This window comes from Cheilinus undulatus, linkage group 6 (genome assembly GCF_018320785.1).
Source record: "Cheilinus undulatus linkage group 6, ASM1832078v1, whole genome shotgun sequence".
Lineage (NCBI taxonomy): Eukaryota > Metazoa > Chordata > Actinopteri > Labriformes > Labridae > Cheilinus > Cheilinus undulatus.
In genome coordinates this window covers 37306748-37324522 of record NC_054870.1, presented here as the reverse complement: position 1 = coordinate 37324522, position 17775 = coordinate 37306748, and the positions used below count along the sequence as shown (strand labels likewise).

Sequence of the window (17775 nt, the reverse complement as noted above, 5' to 3'; positions counted from 1 at the left end):
AGCCCCCAGAATTCCATTTCAGTCTGTACCATCCAACTGCTAACTAGTGCTGTCACCACTGTGAGAGATCCTTCTGTTGCACACTCAAACACACACACAAAATACCCCTGCCAAAATCTCTGAAGGGGCAGACTACTGAGGACACTGGAGATAGTGGATGTGCATGTCAGTGTGTGACTGATAGATGGAACTGGAGACTGGTTTAGGGCTATCTAAAAGGAAATGAACTATCTGAATGAAGCTGTCACTGATAGAAGTGGAATGTGAAGCCTTCAGCCTCTACAGAAAAAAATAAACACATTGAAATTGAGCTGAAAGTGGAGCTATCTCGCAGTAAACATTCCTGGTGTTGGCATTCCAGTCACATTCTTAAATGAAACTTTGGCAGCTAGCATATCGCTTACAAACATACCTGTATAGAATATAGCTTTTCTCATAATTATGCTGCTAGCCATTGGATGTGTAGCTCAATGAAAGAAAGCAGGCCTCTGTTAGACAAAAGTCTTTATAAACAACTCAAAAATACACCTCTGGGAGTGAATTGTCTACTTCTATGACACTCTGAAACCAATCATAACACTGCCTGAAATATATAGTGAAAAGCAGCCCATCTGTGGGATCTGATACTCATATTCATGAAGATTTACTGGAATCTCCTCCCATCTGAAGTCTCACTTTACATAAGGAAAAGGAGCTTTGATAAGGTCAAAATTAAAAACAAAATGATAAAATAGCAGACCTTGGAAGGGGCATGACTTAAACCTTTGAATTGTTCTGCTGTTACCTCAGGTTTTACCACTGTAATATCCTAAGACAGATTTTGCTAGTGCTGCAATAGAAAAAGAACAGTCCAAGAATAAAAAAGGCCTGGAAATTCTTGAAAAATATCACTGTTTGGTCCCTGAGCCTCTTGGCTAGACTATCAGGTTTTTCTATTCCCATAATGCTGTGAATGGTTTTGCCTACAAGAGTACTCATGGTGGGAACATCAGGTCAATAGGGTCACAAGCACAAAGGGCTTTTGGGGGTATGCATGCAGAGCAGCTGTAGCCACAATGCCAAAACAAAAGTATTTGGGTTACTTTTGAACTGAAGGGTGCACAGAGCAAAAGCACAACAGCCTCAAGATAAGGGGCTTTATTTCTTGTTTCTTGTTCGTATGAGGCTGACAGAATGAGTGGGCAGGTGACATGTTTTCTCAGAAATTCAACATTCACAACCTGGGAAGGTTTTTTCCCTGTGAATAGGTGAAGGTTGAAACAAGGGATGGCTGACTCAGAGGACCTGATTCAACTAGTTTGTTCCCTTGGGATGTAAATGAAAGATCCCCATCAACAGAGTGAGTAAGCAGTGAGTCATTATTCCTATTAATCTACAGTACAGAAGGCCTTAAACAGACATTTCCCCTGTGTTCATCACTGGCCAGAGAAGAACAGCTTTTTGGAAGAGGCCACCCTTGAGAACAAAGACAAAACAAAAGCTTTTCCTTTCCTGTTTGCTAATCTGAGTAGTTTTACCATACTTGGTGAAAAGTTAGCTTGAATCACACAATAAATTTAACTTTTATAGCTGCTATTTAAGAGAAAATCCTAACTGGTATCAATTTAATGACACTGCATTTTTCAAAAGAGCCACTCAGAGATCGGCACAGAGCAGCTGACATCATCACAACTTCCCAGCAATGTAGGACATTCAAATGACCCTGTTAATATTTGGAGAGTGAAAGAGAGACAACAGAGGGGGGAGGAAGAGGTGGAGGGTGGGAAAGAGCAAGAGTGAAAGAGAGAGAAGACAGACACACTGATGGGAGAGGAATGGAGTCTTGTGGGTGGCATTGCTGACACTGACTGCCAATTCTCCTCAGCACTAAAGTTAATGATCCAGGACCACCACAACCCAGTTTAAGCCCCGATCCAGATGAGCTAGCAGTTTGCTGCTGACCTTCATCTATCTAATGCATGTGGTCACTCTTTATGGGTTGAGATATTTTGCATGTTCTAAACATGCATAATTAATTAAGTTTATCAGGCCAATTTTCTTGGAAATCTGCATATTGCTTTGGTAAAATCAAAATTAGCATGATAGTGAAAGGTTAATAGATTCATTTTTAATCTTCTCTAACTGCAATACTCAAGGGCTTTTCATTAAGTTGTGTACGATGATACACCCCTTATTCCAAAAATGTTGGGTCTCTGTGTAAAATCTAAATAAAAACAGAATGCAATGATTTGCAAATCTCATAAACCCAAAATAAATAACATATCAGATGTTAAAAGTGAGACATTACTATGTCAGGAAAAATAATAGCTTATTTTGAATTTAATGGTGGCAACACATCTCAAAAGGTAGGGATGGTGTAACAAAATGCAGGAAAAGTAAGAGGTTCTAAAGGAAAACAGCTGGAAGAGCATTTGTATGTAATTTTTTTAAATGGCAGCAGATCAGTATCATGATTAGGTATAAAAGAAGTGTTTTAGAGAGGCAAAATCTTTCATGGGCAGAGGTTGACGAATCTGCAAAAAACTGGGTCTAAAAATTGTGGAACAATCAAAAATGTAAATTTCGAGGACTTTGAATCTCCCACTATCTACAGTGCATAACATCGTCTGAAGATTTCAGAGAATCTGGGGGAATGCCTGTGCACAAGGGACAAAGCCAAAGGTCAATATTAGAAGCTTTGGCCCTCAGGCAGCACTGCTTTAAAAACAAGCATTCTGTACTGGAAATCCCTGCATGGGCACAGAAACACTTCCAGAAATCACTGTCCCTTAACCCAGGTCACCGTGCCATCCACACATGTCACTTAAAACTGAATCATGCAAAGAAGAAGCCATATGTGAACCTGATCTAGAAATGCTGCAGTCTTTGCTGGGCCAAAGCTCATTTAAAATGGACAGAGGAAAAATGGAAAACTGTTCTGTGGTCAGATGAATAAAAATTTTAGATTCTCTATGGAAACCGTGAATGCAGTGTCCTGTGGACTGAAGAAGAGAGGGACCATCCAGCTTGTTATGAGTCCACACTTCATGTCTGATGGTATGAGGTTGTGTTTGTGCTGATAGCATGGGTAGCTACCAGATCCAGGAAGGCACTATCAAGGCTGAAAAGTATTTCCTCTCCCAAAACTTCAGTTACTGGTCTCCTCACTTCCCAGATGTTTACAGACTGTTGTTAAAAGAAGAGGGGATGCCAGATAACGGTAAACAAGGCCCTGTCCCTACATTTCCTAGATGTGGTAATACCATCAAATTTAAAACGTGGTAATATTTTTCATTAAATATTAAAGTTTCTTAGTTTTAACATCTGATATGTTATTTTTGTTCTATTGTGAATAAAATATGGGTTTATGAGATTTACAAATCACTGCCTTCTGTTTTAATTTAAATTGTATACACCACCCCAATTTTTTGGAATTGGGTTGTAAACAACATTCCCTTCTGAAATGACACCTTATTTTTGGGCAAACTAAATGACTTCAAGTCTATTTTATATGCAAGAATAGACACTTGGATATGCTGACTATCAGTATGACAGAAAAAGTGACCTAGTGGTTTTAACACATAGTTGGCTTTATAATGACTGGCCCCACTTTATAGCCTCTGCCAGCTTGATTAAGGAGATAAGACTTCCTTCCTTAAGTGTGTTACCTCAACAAGCAGGCGGGAAAAGTGCCCAACTTCCTGCTTTGGCTCAGCAAGACATCTAGAGAGCTCATTAAATATTCATAGATACAACAGCGAGTAAAATTAAATGGCCCAATAGCAACATAATAAGTCAATTTCAGAACAGACCAACAGTACAACAAAGGCTTGTGATGAGGAGGCACTTAGGGAGGTAGAAAGGACCATTTTGGGTGGCATGTGACAAAAACATGCTTCACTTCCTTTATGTCTGTATATCAGATTGGATGACAGAAGGAACTGCTGAATCGCTCTTCCTTCCTACCTGAGACAGAGCCCAGAGATCGCCCAGGGGAAGGAGAAGGGGACGCGCTGCCTCTACTGCTGGGTTCTGCTATTATAGCGATAGATTTCTTGCTCCATCACAGCACGAGCCCAGTCAAGCGCTGTCTCACAGGGTTTGGACCTGATGTGACGGCACAGAATTGCAAACTGACAATTATAGCAAAGCAGTGTGAAAGAAATGTGACGGTTAACACACTGCAGCCTGCACTGTAGATATTCTCAGAGCAGAGCTGCTATAAGGCCAGGGCACTGGGGCTATATCTCAGGGATTAAGTTAATCCGCTATATAAAAATATAGCCTTTCAACGGACTACTGGCTCAGTATTACAATAGTAAGCTTAAATTCAATAGCCTGCAGCCGGGCTTCAGCCACTGTGCCTTAAGTTTTATAAAGAGTATCCTTTGTGCAACCAAGGCCTTGCAGTATGCAGGTATTCTTTCTAATAAGCAGATTGCACTATTCAGTAGCAGGGTTAGGGTGTTAAAACCCATACCACCGAGTACTGGATGGGCTTAGGACTTGAAGGCCAGTGGCACAGGCTTAAGAACATAAATTCTTGACACAATAACACAGACAAGAGTGTGTCTCTTGGACATGAAAGGCTGAAACATCAAACCCTTTGACAACAGATGCTGTAATAAGAAGTGTGTGAGAGTGAGTGCAGCTGGAAACAAGTACTTGACCCACCCTACTGAAAGACGAAGAGGTTGAAAAGAGACATGAAAACACAAAGGCAGGTACTGTATCAGCTGTTTTAGGTTGTTGCATTAAAGCAGGTGTCTTTCTCAATGATTCTTTTCTCCATTAGGGTGCATATGCTGCAGTCTTTATAGGGGCTGAAGGGCTATTCTGCAAAACATTGGGGTGTACACGACGATATCAGCTATAAAGCCTACAGCCACTAAGATGCTGATTTGGCCCTCTGCCGTGTAATTTGGATCACTTTCCCATTCCAGGCCAGAGGGGCCCTGATGCAGATGCCATTGATTGCAGGTCTGAGGGGAACAGGCTTTTCAAGACTCTCCAGTTGTTTAGACAGAAAACTCAGAGACGGGTTTAAAGATCAACACTGTACCCTCAGCCAATTAGAAGAAGGAATGCTGAGTCGGTGTGTGAGGCACTCCCACTGATTGTTCAGATAACAAACATGAGCAATGCAGAGATGGAGCAAAGCACGGAAACAGAGGGGTAAAAGGCAGTGATTGCAACAGGAAAGATCCTACAATTACATTATTTTTAAAAGACATGGCAGTCTACCAACCTCTGTGTTCCACCTTGACAGGCTGCTATCTCCCTATGAGGGTCAATTCTACTCTAAAAGTCTCCTAACATCATTGTCTAAATGCAATTTGTCCCATATTGAGTTAAGAGTAATCAAAAGTGTCTGTGGCTGCAGTTCCCTATGTCCAAAAATAGACAAATCACCCAGGATTGTACTATGATGGAATTACTATGATATGTTGGGATTAGAGATGCACCGATTGTAAAAATCAGGGCTGATGCTGATACCAATGTTTTTTTCATTACTTCCCATAATGCCATTATGTCTCTCTTGTTTGACAAAGAAAAAAGACGTGCTTGGTTCCTGCATTAAACTGAAACATCACAACAGATAAACATCTGCTACTGACCGGGTTCATGACCACATCATTTCACAAAAGGGCAGATACCAATGATAAACAGCTGCATTTATGCAGCTCTAGTTGGAATGACCTGCTAACTGAAATCTACCAAGTCATATCAATACAACAGAAAACCCACAAGAAAATATGTTACTGAGCAGCTTCAAATACACAATAAACTACCGGATATGCTTAAATTTGTTCTCAACATACTAGTACATCTGTTTTGACTCATGTTTCTGTTATGGAAGTTTTATTGCCAGTAATCAAGAAAGTTCATGCTATAACACGTCATAACCGCACATTTGCTTCCTGTTCATCTCCTGAGCATGTTATCATCACTTTACTATTTCAGCCACTTTCAAAAGATTTACACTGTTGTAACAAATCTGCCCACTATTGATTGCAATCACTAGTTTTAAAGTTTTCCTTCATACTTCATTCCCCAGTGCAAGAGGAGCATAATGGGGTCACTTCTCTCTGTAATAAGTGGGATAAAATATATTTTCAGCATGTCATTGTGATGAATGAGTCACTTTAACCTAAAGTACAAAACCTGTAAAACCATGCATAATACATTCTGTTGCAGGTAGACCTGATTGCAATCTCCTGCTGATGAAAGTGAGACACTGATTCAACACTTGAGTTTATCCATTAAACTTTGTTAAGTGACTGTGACAATATAGCATACCGTAGTTTATTAGTATGTTTTAGATTAAAAAGTAAACAACTAATTTCTGTTTTGCTTTCAGAGCACATATCAATGTCACATCAATGAACACTGCAAATTAACACACTGTAGCACTGGGGGTACTCACCTGGCCTAATGAACAAGTACGAGTGCTAGCATACCATAATTAATACTAAAAACATCACACACAAGACTGCTGGTAGCCTGCTGTTATTTCTATCCTCTTCTGCCCATCAGCACTTCAAATCCCAGCTCTGAATGAAGTTACAAGAGATGATAATGTTACCGAGGGCTATTAACTGTATAAATATACAGAAAACATCAACATCAGTAGTAAGAAGGAGACTGTCCCAAAGAGATCTGTCTACTTTCCACATACATCTGTATTGCTCTCTTAGCTGTTGTTAACCATGATGGTGGCGGTTTCTATGGCTTAACAAAATGCCAATGGCTCGCTGAAATTTTCTTCCACAAAACTTAGTGTGAGCATATCTCCGGTCACCTGTTTTATTATCAGCAGGCTAAACTTCTCTGTCCTGGTATCATAACAACAACCTGTGCTAACAGGTGCTAATGTTTTGGTTTTTGTTTTGACTTGCCCTTGAGAAGTACCGTAGCTGTCGTAAAGCTGCCTATGCCGTAATCCGGCTTACTGTCAATGGCTGGAAAAGGGTTTACGATATCACATGAAACAATACAGTATGATACTACTGTGATATGATACAGTATATTAAAATATGATATGATACGACACGACAAAACAAGACACTATAAAGTACAATACAATATGCTATATTGTCCCATTAAAGAAATTTGTCTAGGACCCTATGTGTTTTCCACCTTAAACATCCTCCATAGTAGTCATAAATCTATACATGAACAGAGAGGTCCTTATTCCCCCCAAAAAAACCTTAACAAAATACAGCATATTGTTCATTATTTATATTGCAAATGTTCTGCATCAACACAAGAGTAAAAAAGATCAAATAACTTTCAATGTGCCACTCACTGGAATTTCAGTCATTTTTTCATGGAAAATATTGTCAAGGGCTTTTTTGTCCACGTGCTAGTGGTAACAGGATTTAAAAATTCCTCCATAGATCAAGTCAATCTTCTTGCCTATACCCTAGTTTGCATATGTAGGTCATGTAGAGGCATCAGTATTAATTCTAGTCTGTTTCATAGCCTGCTAAGAACTATTAAAGAGAGCTTTTAAGTTATGCATTTTCAATTTAAAAATTGCAAACATGTTCTGAATGCATCCCTGTCTTGGATGACCATGCATGCAGTCAAATCAAATAAGGCAGAGTGTTGGCCAGGCTTGATTTAATACTTTGGGATTGGCTTCCACATATACACAACATCAGATTTAATGCCTCTGGGTGAAATGGGACGACTGAAAGTGAAAGTGAAGTCAAATGGAAAGTGGACACTGAAGCAGGGTGACGGCAGCAGCAGAAGATAACAGTGGCGGTACATTTTGACCATGCCTGAGGGGGTCTCACCTCAGGGCTGCTGGGCCTTCTGTCTACACACACTTTCAATTAAGATATTGCTGTGGTAAGCGAATGAGTCAACTAGGTCTCGTTGAGGGAGTCACCTCTGAATCTGATTACAGCAAGTGTGTAAGACACTGCAGCATCATCCTTTCGTGTGTGGGTCTCGGTTCTCCCTACCATGGCTTCAAGAGTTGACACGGTTCCAGCATAGCAGTCCTTCAAAAAGGCAAGGCAGCAGAAACTCCCTAATGACTTTATACATTATTCCTCTTCATCTCCCTTTCACTCTCTCTTACTTTCTTTATGCTGCATGAAGGGAGGGACTATGGGGCCAGGGAGAAAGGTCAGGGGCAACAAACAGGAGGACGCAGAGGGAATCAGAATGCACAGAGACTCACTCAGCTGCAACATTTAGAAAAAAACACCCAAGCAGCTTTTACGACATACTGAAGCTGCAGAGAGCAGAGCCTCTTCGATCAGGACAACCTCTTCTCTCCGTCTGCACTGCAGTACTTAGCCTATCACTTTATAATCTGCCCTCTCGCAAAACTCTTCCATTTCTGGTCTACGTGATGAGACAGTTCCTACTTTGTGCTTATCATGAAGATAAGGGAAATGGGAGTAAAAATGCAGCAGAACGGAGAGGATGTCTCCTTTTTTCAAAGCCCTCTTTGACTGTCAGATGAAGTTATTTAGAGTAAGAAGAGTTAACAAGATGACAGCAGAAAGGAAATTGTTAGGGGTAATAAACACAGATTCAATTCCTAAGAAGTGCTACTAAATGACTTACAAGTGAGGTGAAGCATTCAGTGTTGTATGGTGAATTACCATATGCAAAACTGTCTTTGAGACACTTATCTCATAAGGGAATCTAAAAGCCAAGAGGCAGTAATTCCAACACACTAATTGGCTTCCTGGAAAAAATGCACAGTGAATGATGTCTTTGTGGTTTTTAATCTGTCCGATGCAAAAGAGACATTGGTAAAGCAGGAGAGAGGGTGATTTATGGAAGAAGAGCACAAAAGCCCCTTTTCACTACAGGAACTTTTCAAGGAACCTTTTTCAGGACTCTGGATCATGATCTAAATCTGAGGAACCAGGATCTAAATTCACTTCCTGGGTAGCAGTTTATGTCCCCCACACAAAAACAAATGGGTGCTTTTAAAAAAAAGCAGGGGCTAAAATCTTTATAGGACTAAAATCCAAAGATGTCTTTAAATGCTTACTGAAACATGAGACGGGTACAATCATTTGAGTTCTCATCACTGACATCGTTATTTGAGAAACATTAACTGCTTGTGCACCCAGGGCTTTCAGGCTTCAATAACTTGGCAATGCATGGACCACACATACACCTTATATGCACACTACATGTTCAAAAAACCTAGTTCAATAGGGAAGTGCAGAGGCATCGATTTAATCTCAATATTAGCCCTGCTTAAAAACATCGGCTAAATATGTGGCATTAACAGATATCACTTACCAATGGATACCTGTTGTGTCCAAACAAATTAATACTGGCTTCTAGTTTATTGAGCTGCTGAAACAAATAAGATATTTTTACAGGGCAGAAAAAGGTGCGTGTTGGACAAACTCTTATCCGATTCCATGGTTCAAATGTGAGAGAAAATGTTTACTTTCTATGAGAGTAATACCATAAGAAGTGATGAGGAAAAAATGGTATTGAATATGCAAAATTCTTCTGCTAAACACCAGTATCATCCTAAATTTTCATTTGTGGTGCATGTCTAATGCTTAGCCATCTGCACTTGAAGCACAAAGACAAATCTGTGGAGAGCAGGGCCCTATGATTTCCGCATCAACGGAATCGCGGACGCAATCGCAGAATTGGCCAATTAAAACGGAATCTACTTTTTAACGCGGAAATGGCGGAAATTGAATGAATTTGACTGATGCTGTGGGTTTTTTTTAGAAAGAGGGGATTATGTCCCAGAGGATCACTAAAGTATGGCACAACTTGTGCCTCACTTCACAAACACTCACCCTGCCCCCTCCTAATCAATAACAGCATGTAACTGACATTAACTTGAAGATACTGGATATGTATGCTCCCCTTAAAGATAATGGACTCGTGTAACCATGGCTGTTCAACCCTGTTCTTTTGATCTGTTTGTTAGCTTGTTTCCTTTTCTTTTTCTTCTTTACTGACTTGTAAAACAGTAAGATCTTTTACTTACATAATACTGTCTAATATGTTGTGACAAAAATTAATAAAAACTTAAGTTAAAAAAAACGATAACAGCATGTCAAAGCAGCTGCACGAAACACCAGCAAACATCACGTAGCTCAACATGGGGCAGTACCGTGCTACATAATGTTGCATCTACAAGAAAACTCATCCGTGCTTCGAGTTATTTTACCTCACCACACCAGAGAGTTACAGAGAGAGAGAGAAGTGTCTGGGTGCGAGGCTCACATCTGAAGTCACAACTTGAAGACCTGCTCATCTCTCAAGGGCTTCGAGTCAGGCGGACTCGAGATTTTATGAAGTCCCGTTGTCTAAATGATGTTACATTCGAGTAACAATTAGCTTAATAATTCCTCTGGTAAATACTGTAGTTCCCTTTGGTTGCTTAACGAGCCAATATGTGTCTGCATTTACATAGCAGTCTGAGATGGCGGAGATGGAAAGACAGCAATGTCTGGAGAAAGATGAGAGAACCGTTACAGTCAGGAGTAAAATCACAATGCAGCATCAAACTGCATGGACTGTCACACACTGTGAGAGTAAAGAAAAGTTTAGATAACAGGTTTACTTTTAACCATTTAACTTTAAAGTTACTTTCTTATTAAGTTACTATCACTCTCTGTTTGAGAGAACATTTACATTATAAACATCAGTTAGGGTTAGGGTACATGTGAATGCATCTTAAAATGTTGGAAATATCTATTACACTGGTTATAATTATTTTATATCAGGGTTATCCAAAAAACAGCTCCATGGCCACCTGTGGCCCTTTATCCAATAAATCTAAGGTTATTTCCATTTAATTAGTGAACATTTTATTAATTTACATGAACAGGACACTCTTTTTCATGGGTGGGAAAAGTTAAAAAACAGAATTCCAAAAAATTAAAGTGGAAAAAAAAACAGAACTTGGAAAAAAATTAAACAGAATTTGGCAAAAAATAAAAAAGGATTTCAAAGGGCCCCAGGAAAAGAAACAGGCAGTCTTAAATATCATTCGCTAGCCCTAATAGCAATCAGCCACTAATAAAAAAAAATGGTGGCTGCAGATATGCTCCTATTAAATTCTGTGGAAGAAGAAGGCTTCAGACTCTGTCAGCCTGTGAGGTCCATGCCCAAGGTTTTTATGGTTAAATTTTTGTGAGTAATTGATTAAATTTTCATAAGTTAATGAAAATACCCATCCCTAATTTAAAGAACATTATACAGCACAGAGCATTCATTCAGAAACACAGCTGTAAATTACAGAGAACATTGTACCAACTGTGTTGCTGTCTCACTGAATGCAGAAAACCTCTGCCTAAAAATAACACTACACTCTGTTATCAGTCTAATTAACTTATCTTCATGCCTCTTTAGACACGGTGCAAAGTGGAAGGCACAAAAGGAGCCTTTGATTCTCTCCTTCATCCAGTTCCTGCTGGAGTCTACGTTGCTGAAACTAGTCAAAAAGGTGCACTAGTCTCCTGGAAAGCTGACTCTCAGACCACCCTGGTTACACTTCTGAACCATAGCCTTCCTTTTTACTGGCTAGAATAGTGTTTCAACCTTAAACAATGCTGTCACAATGGCTTTACTACTTAAAAATTTGGTCTTGCTTGAGTTGGACCACCTTGTAATGTTCAGCTTGGACCCATAAAAATATAGTGAAACGATATTTAAATGTTGTTGCATTTATTGTGAATATTCACTTTCCCTCATGAGCCAGCCAAGCTGCTGCTGTGGCTGTAACTGGCTGCACTGTGTGTTTGTATTATACCAAGATGAAAAATTAAGCCTCTTCAAAGGATTTTCTACTTTCTCAGACAATAGACCTGGTTCTGCTCATTGCTTAGAAGCAGGTTTGCAGATAAACTTCTTGCGCCACTGTCCTTGAACTGTACCCAAAACATTTTTTCACAAGTCACAGGGTAAATCTCCCTCAAAAAGTTGCGTCTTTATTTAACAGTGATACTGGAATGTTTGCCTAAATGATGCCTTTGCGATAGCACTTTGATATGTTTTCATTGTTTTTCTATGCAATGGAACAAGTTTTTCACCCTAATTGTACAGCAAAATTTCCCTGTTTGTCCCTCACTCCTCCATTTTTGACAAGCAAACTGCAGGAAAACGCCCTGCTGTGTGAACCAAGTTTGAACAGATAAGTAAGGAAATGTGCAGTGTAGCTTACCCTGAAATCAGGGAAGTCGGCAGAAAGGCATAATTGCAATTGACTACAGAAATTCGGAGATTAATCAACACAACATTTTAATTGCTTGAAAACCCTACCTGAAATCATCCTGAACGTTTCTAGGTTGCATGTATGCAAAGGGCTTTAGACTTCAAAGCAACCCATGGCGACTGTCAGACTTCATTTATTAATTGCAACAACACAAGAATTATGTTTTAATGAGTGTTCAGTTCACTTTGTAGTTTTCTGAGCAATAGTTTTTGTTGTATATACATCCACACATTATACATGCATACAGAATTCCCTTTCTTCCTTGTGCCATCCTTAGTCTCAAGCCTTGCTCATAAGACAGCAGAAAAATGGCATGCTGGGTAAGGAGCAAAGTCTTAACAGAAGGCTGCTGTTTTTACAGCACTCTCTCCAGCTAACGCAGTAATCCCGATAACTATTCTTTCTGAGATAAAAGTCAATATTGCCCTTGAGTGTCCTTTGCTATCACTGTTGTGTCGGCCTGCTTACGTAACCACCACACACTCACCCACAGAGTAAACACAAAGCCATCTGATGGGCGCAAAGAAAGCCTGCTCAGGTTTCTGTTGACATACACAGCAAAATCAGATTTCCCAGAGCATCATCTACACTTTCCCACCGTCATGACACTGACGCACAATCTAGCAATGGTGAGATTTGTTGCTGTGAACCTGAAACAAGGTACAAATATGTGTGGTCAACAAATAACTCTTAACTAAATTATGCGGGCAAGAGACAAAAGAATATCAGAGTGGAAATCTACACAGAAAGCAACTCATGTCATGGGAGAGGAATGAGGAAGTGATATGGGATTTGTGTAGGCAACATTTGAAATCCAAAGTCATGTAAAAACTTTCCCCTGATGTTCATTCTCCTGTTTTTTTCTGTTCTTTTCTGCTGCTACAGCTCATTGAACTTAATTTATTTTCACAAATACGAAAATTAAATATGGAATAACCAACCAGCAGAGAATTCATGCCTTAATGTTGCATTAATAAGTATCAGCAGAACAATGACCTATTTAGACATACCAGTAAATCAGGCGTAAACTAGTTAAACCATGCTATGGTTCAATAAAGAGCAAGCATCCCTTATCAGGGTGCTGCCACTACACAGGCACATACACACAGTGTGCTCTCAACAACATGCTTTTAAAGCGCTCCTACAGCTCATTGTGTGCAGGAAACAGTGACCCCCTATTTACCACCCGAGCCAGCAATTACGACACTACACTCTCACTACCCCCGAGCCCCTGGCCTGTGCGAGCAGGGTCATGGGCTATGGGTGTAATTCATTGGACAATACATCGCATCAGACATGGCTATACAGAGGCCATTTTGTGTTTATCGGGCGAACACCAGAAGCTGTATCTCATTCAAAAACAACAAAACACGCACTAATACATTCTCCAGTGACACAAATGGCAAAAAGGGAGCTTGTAAAAAAAGGTCTGTTGTGGCCTACGGGAAGTAGAAATGGTAGTGAACCATGTAAAGGTAACTATTTACATTAATGTTTGCAAGAGAGGATCCTTGTGATGACAAATGATCATGTGTCGGCAGCAGGCTGAGGTCATGCACCAGACAGGAGCCATCTAAATACAACTGTTTCCACAGCTTACATGATTAATTCACTGATCAAGCTGTGTTACTGGGATGCCAGCAGGTCAGAGAAGAGACGGATGACAAAAGTAAAACCTTGACATGCTACAACAAAGGATTATCCATTAGTTGTTCATGAAGTCTAACTGTGTTGTACATCTTGTGACTAACAAATCTGTTTACCAAAGACAAAAAGGTCAAGAATTAACCAAGGAAGCTCAGACTAAAGCAAGTAATATTACAGAATCATAGCTCTGAAAAGAACAGTACTCTCGACAAGATACTAAACAACTAGTGCTAGTTTCAAAACAAGGGGTTTATAGAGGACTTAGGAGATGCCTGGAAAATTAGTAGGCAATCTAATGATAACAGACTAGTCATTTTTATCAACTAATGATCAAACTTTTCCTCTTTTTTGCTTCAAATTTGATTCATTTTCCCCCACCTGAAAGGGCCGTAAGGTAAAAATCTTTACCTGTGTTCTATGGCAAATGTCAGTCTTCACATTATTTATAGTAACAGCATGAGTATGGATGTTTAAATGAGCGCTGGGGTCACTTTGTACTCTTTGTAGCAATAGTTTTTACCTACAATAACAAAAAAATTATAATAAACATAAATAAAACGGGGAATCACAGAAAAGTAGGCAAAAAATCTCCTCCTGCAGCTTCATATCATTATCTTATCATTTTTCCAATCTTATAGACTGTATGGTAAAAGTCTCAATTAATATCAAATATAGGCCATCAGATTTCACACTGTTTAAAGCAGGGGTGTCCAAATTTTTTCCATTGGGGGTCACATACAGAAATATATAAGGATGGTGGGGCAACTTTCATAAGTAGGTTAAAATATGCTCAGTGATTGGGCATGCTTATAAATGGCAAGGTGATGGCTGACAAGGTGAATAGCCAATCATTTTTTAAGATTTTGGGGAGGCCAATCAGATTTCAGGGGGCCCTGGTGGGCTCTGGCTACCACTGGCTCTGCGCCCGGAACATCACTGGTGCTGCTATTTGCTGCTGTAATCTATTAGGGTGTTTCAAATAAAGATATCTTAATTATTTCAGTTTCCAATGTTTACTCTTCATAGTGTTATCTCAATTTATTCCTTTACAAAACTAGTGTAAAAACTTGTCAAAATGTTTGTTTACAGTGTTAGTATGGTAGCACTGCTTTGTGCTGAAACTGAGAATAATACAGTCCAGCGCAAGCTTCATGCCCTGTTGAGGGCCATATTTCATTTAGTCCAAAGAATTTTTGGGGAGCCAATTAAAAATGGGCTGCGGGCCACATTTGGCCCATACTTTGCGCACCCCTGGTTTAAAGTAACAGCACAAGAACTGATGTTTAATGAGCATTTGGGTAGCTTTGTACTCTTTTTAGTAACATGAAAGCATAAATTATAATAAACATCCATACTAATAAGAAAACGTAGCGATAATAGGCACAAATTCTCCACTTGCAGCTACAAAACGTGTTCATTTTTCCATTTATTATGATTGTCAGGTAAAAATATTTAATGATGTCCTCAGAAGCAAGGAATAGGGTTCTGGAAAAGTTGTGAAAAAGACTTTTCCCTATTCGGCAGAGTTTTTCACAACTTGTTAATTGCCGCTCTATTTGCCATCCTATTTGGGACTTTTAGGCATGAGAATCTTACTTGGGTTTAAATGCTTATGAGTAACAAACCTGGTGAATACTTTTATGACCTTTTCCTTTAATTTACAAAGCTGCAAGAGAGAAGTAAACCTAAATTGTTTTTTTTTTAAAAAAAGGAGATACTTGAAATTGTTTGGAAGATACAAGGAGCATGCACTCAGTCCTCTATCTGCTGCCCTCCCTTCACACATCGAAGAAATGCTGAGAAATAGAGGCATGCACTGCAGCACAAGTGCAGGATCTCTGATGACGGCAGTGATGGTGTTGATGATGATGGGTGATGACATGGCACGAGTCCAAAGCTAAGGGTTGTATAGTAGTGTAAGCTAGACTTGACAGGTGCCTTCTGCTTTTTGTGTAGCCTGAGTGTTTATAACCAAACAAAGCATACGACTCAATAGACTGAGGGAATAAGTGCACTGGCGTTCAAGTGAATCTTTTCAGATTGTCCCAAACTGGATCTACGCACCTGACAATGCGTTCTGACGCATGGAGACTTTGAACGGTTTTATATGTAAGACTAATCATGCACCCGCGGAGCAACATCCCAGAAAGCAAATAAATGATGCAACATATAACTCCATGTACTGATTACACACACTAACAGCTGTCCCAGTTAATAAACTTCACAACAGAAGCTTGTGTCACCATAGTACTAACTCAAGGTAGCAACCGCATCCACTTGCCACGTCAATTTAAATGTCCTGCAGGTAGTATACACGGGTAACATTATGGAGTTGCTGCGGTAAAATAATGAAGAAAACATACACATCGAGCCACAGGACAACGTTAAAACTTGCAGCTAAGTAAATAAAATGTAAACTCACCGGCATCATTTTAGCTTCGTACCGCATTTAGCTAACCAACACAGCATGAATCCCCACTGGCAGTTTCGACGAAAGCTGTGGGACTGGCGATCACTTTAATCCCAGAGCCTTAAACCCGCGATGGGCAAGGCTACTTTCTCCTGCCTGGGGGTCCCGTTCTGCATTAAAAGCACAGCACATCGTTATTTTATAGAAATTCAACGAACATGACCAAGATTAAAATACATACATGTCAATTGTATGTCCTGTAATGGACCTGTTGCAACAAATAACAAGGCCTTCACGACAAAAGTTTCCGTTGCAGTTTTCAGATCACCGTTTAGAACTTTCAAACGGCTTTTTATAGGCGCGAGACGACGCTAAAATTACCCCACATTTTTTAACTTCGATAACAACTAAACAAATGACACAAATGTATGGGTATAATTCACGGTTTTATATGTTTTCTTACCCGTAGACGCGGAGGTAACCAGCCCGAAACCCCGTTGACTGACGGCGTTGGTCGGTAGCTCGCAGCCTATCCCAGAGTGACGTATCGGGAGGAAACTCATTCCAGTTTGGAATTCAAGCACCGCCCCGTCTGAAACAGAAAACACCCCCAACGGCGAGACTCGTGACGGTCTTAGCCACGGTGCAATTCACTTTAAAAACACCTACAGAGAATAAAAACTCAAAATAATGTCAATTAAGTCTATCTCAATCAGACATCATTAACATAACGCTTCTTCACCGCAGATGAAACTTACGTTTGAAGTCGGGATCAACCAGAGTTAGATCGAAGAAAAGTAAGAGGTCTCACTCCGCACATATTTTACAGGTTGAGGAATTAAAGTGATACCATGAAAATCTACAATATATATTATATTAACGCTTGACGATTGATGACATATAAACTGTTTGATACGGTGGCCTGGAAGTGCAATGCAAAATTACAATGTCTGAAACACAAAGATTATTTTTTTCTGAAATGAAAATGTAGTTTGGTTGATGTAAATTTGTTTCAAGTTTTGTAAAAGTCTTTTAGACTTTGTAATGTTATATCAACTTTGTAAGTTTGTTTCAAGTTTTGTAAGAGTTTGATACTTTGTGATTTTGTATAAGACTTTTTGTACATGCGTCTTATAAAATGTACATTAGTTTTGTCATTTGTAAAAGTAATTTCCTTCATTAAATTTGTTTTATGAAATGTAAAAATATTTTGGTTGATGTAAAATTAGTTTCAAGCTTTGTGAAAGTGTAATTTTGTACTGCACTTCCAGGCCACCTTAGTTTTATACCTTAATACCAGAGTTATAAAAAAAACCTCCAGGTTGACAATATTTTTATTTAAACATATTTTAAAGTAGAATCAAATTAAGTCAATTGCTCAGGAACTCATTACATAATTTACTACTTTCAGGGTTTTATAACATCACAACGATAGGTGGAGCGGGGGGGGGGGGGGGGGGGGTTACGGGGCATTACCACCAAATGTTTTCTCAGAGGCTCTAAATCATCT

General features: G+C 39.5%; 1 protein-coding gene across 3 annotated transcripts in view; it reads right to left on the bottom strand.

Moving 5' to 3' along the window:
• Positions 1–16833, bottom strand: part of tp53bp2a (tumor protein p53 binding protein, 2a) — a 43179-nt gene extending 26346 nt beyond the window's left edge. For all 3 annotated transcript variants that reach the window (XM_041789086.1, XM_041789087.1, XM_041789088.1), the window contains exons 1-2: positions 16729–16833; positions 16278–16435 (exon numbers count right to left, since the gene is read on the bottom strand). In XM_041789086.1, the coding sequence (XP_041645020.1) occupies positions 16278–16304 (27 nt within the window). In that variant the 5' untranslated portion in view covers positions 16305–16435; positions 16729–16833. The remainder of the gene's footprint in view (positions 1–16277; positions 16436–16728) is intronic.
• Between the last annotated feature and the right edge of the window lie 942 nt (positions 16834–17775).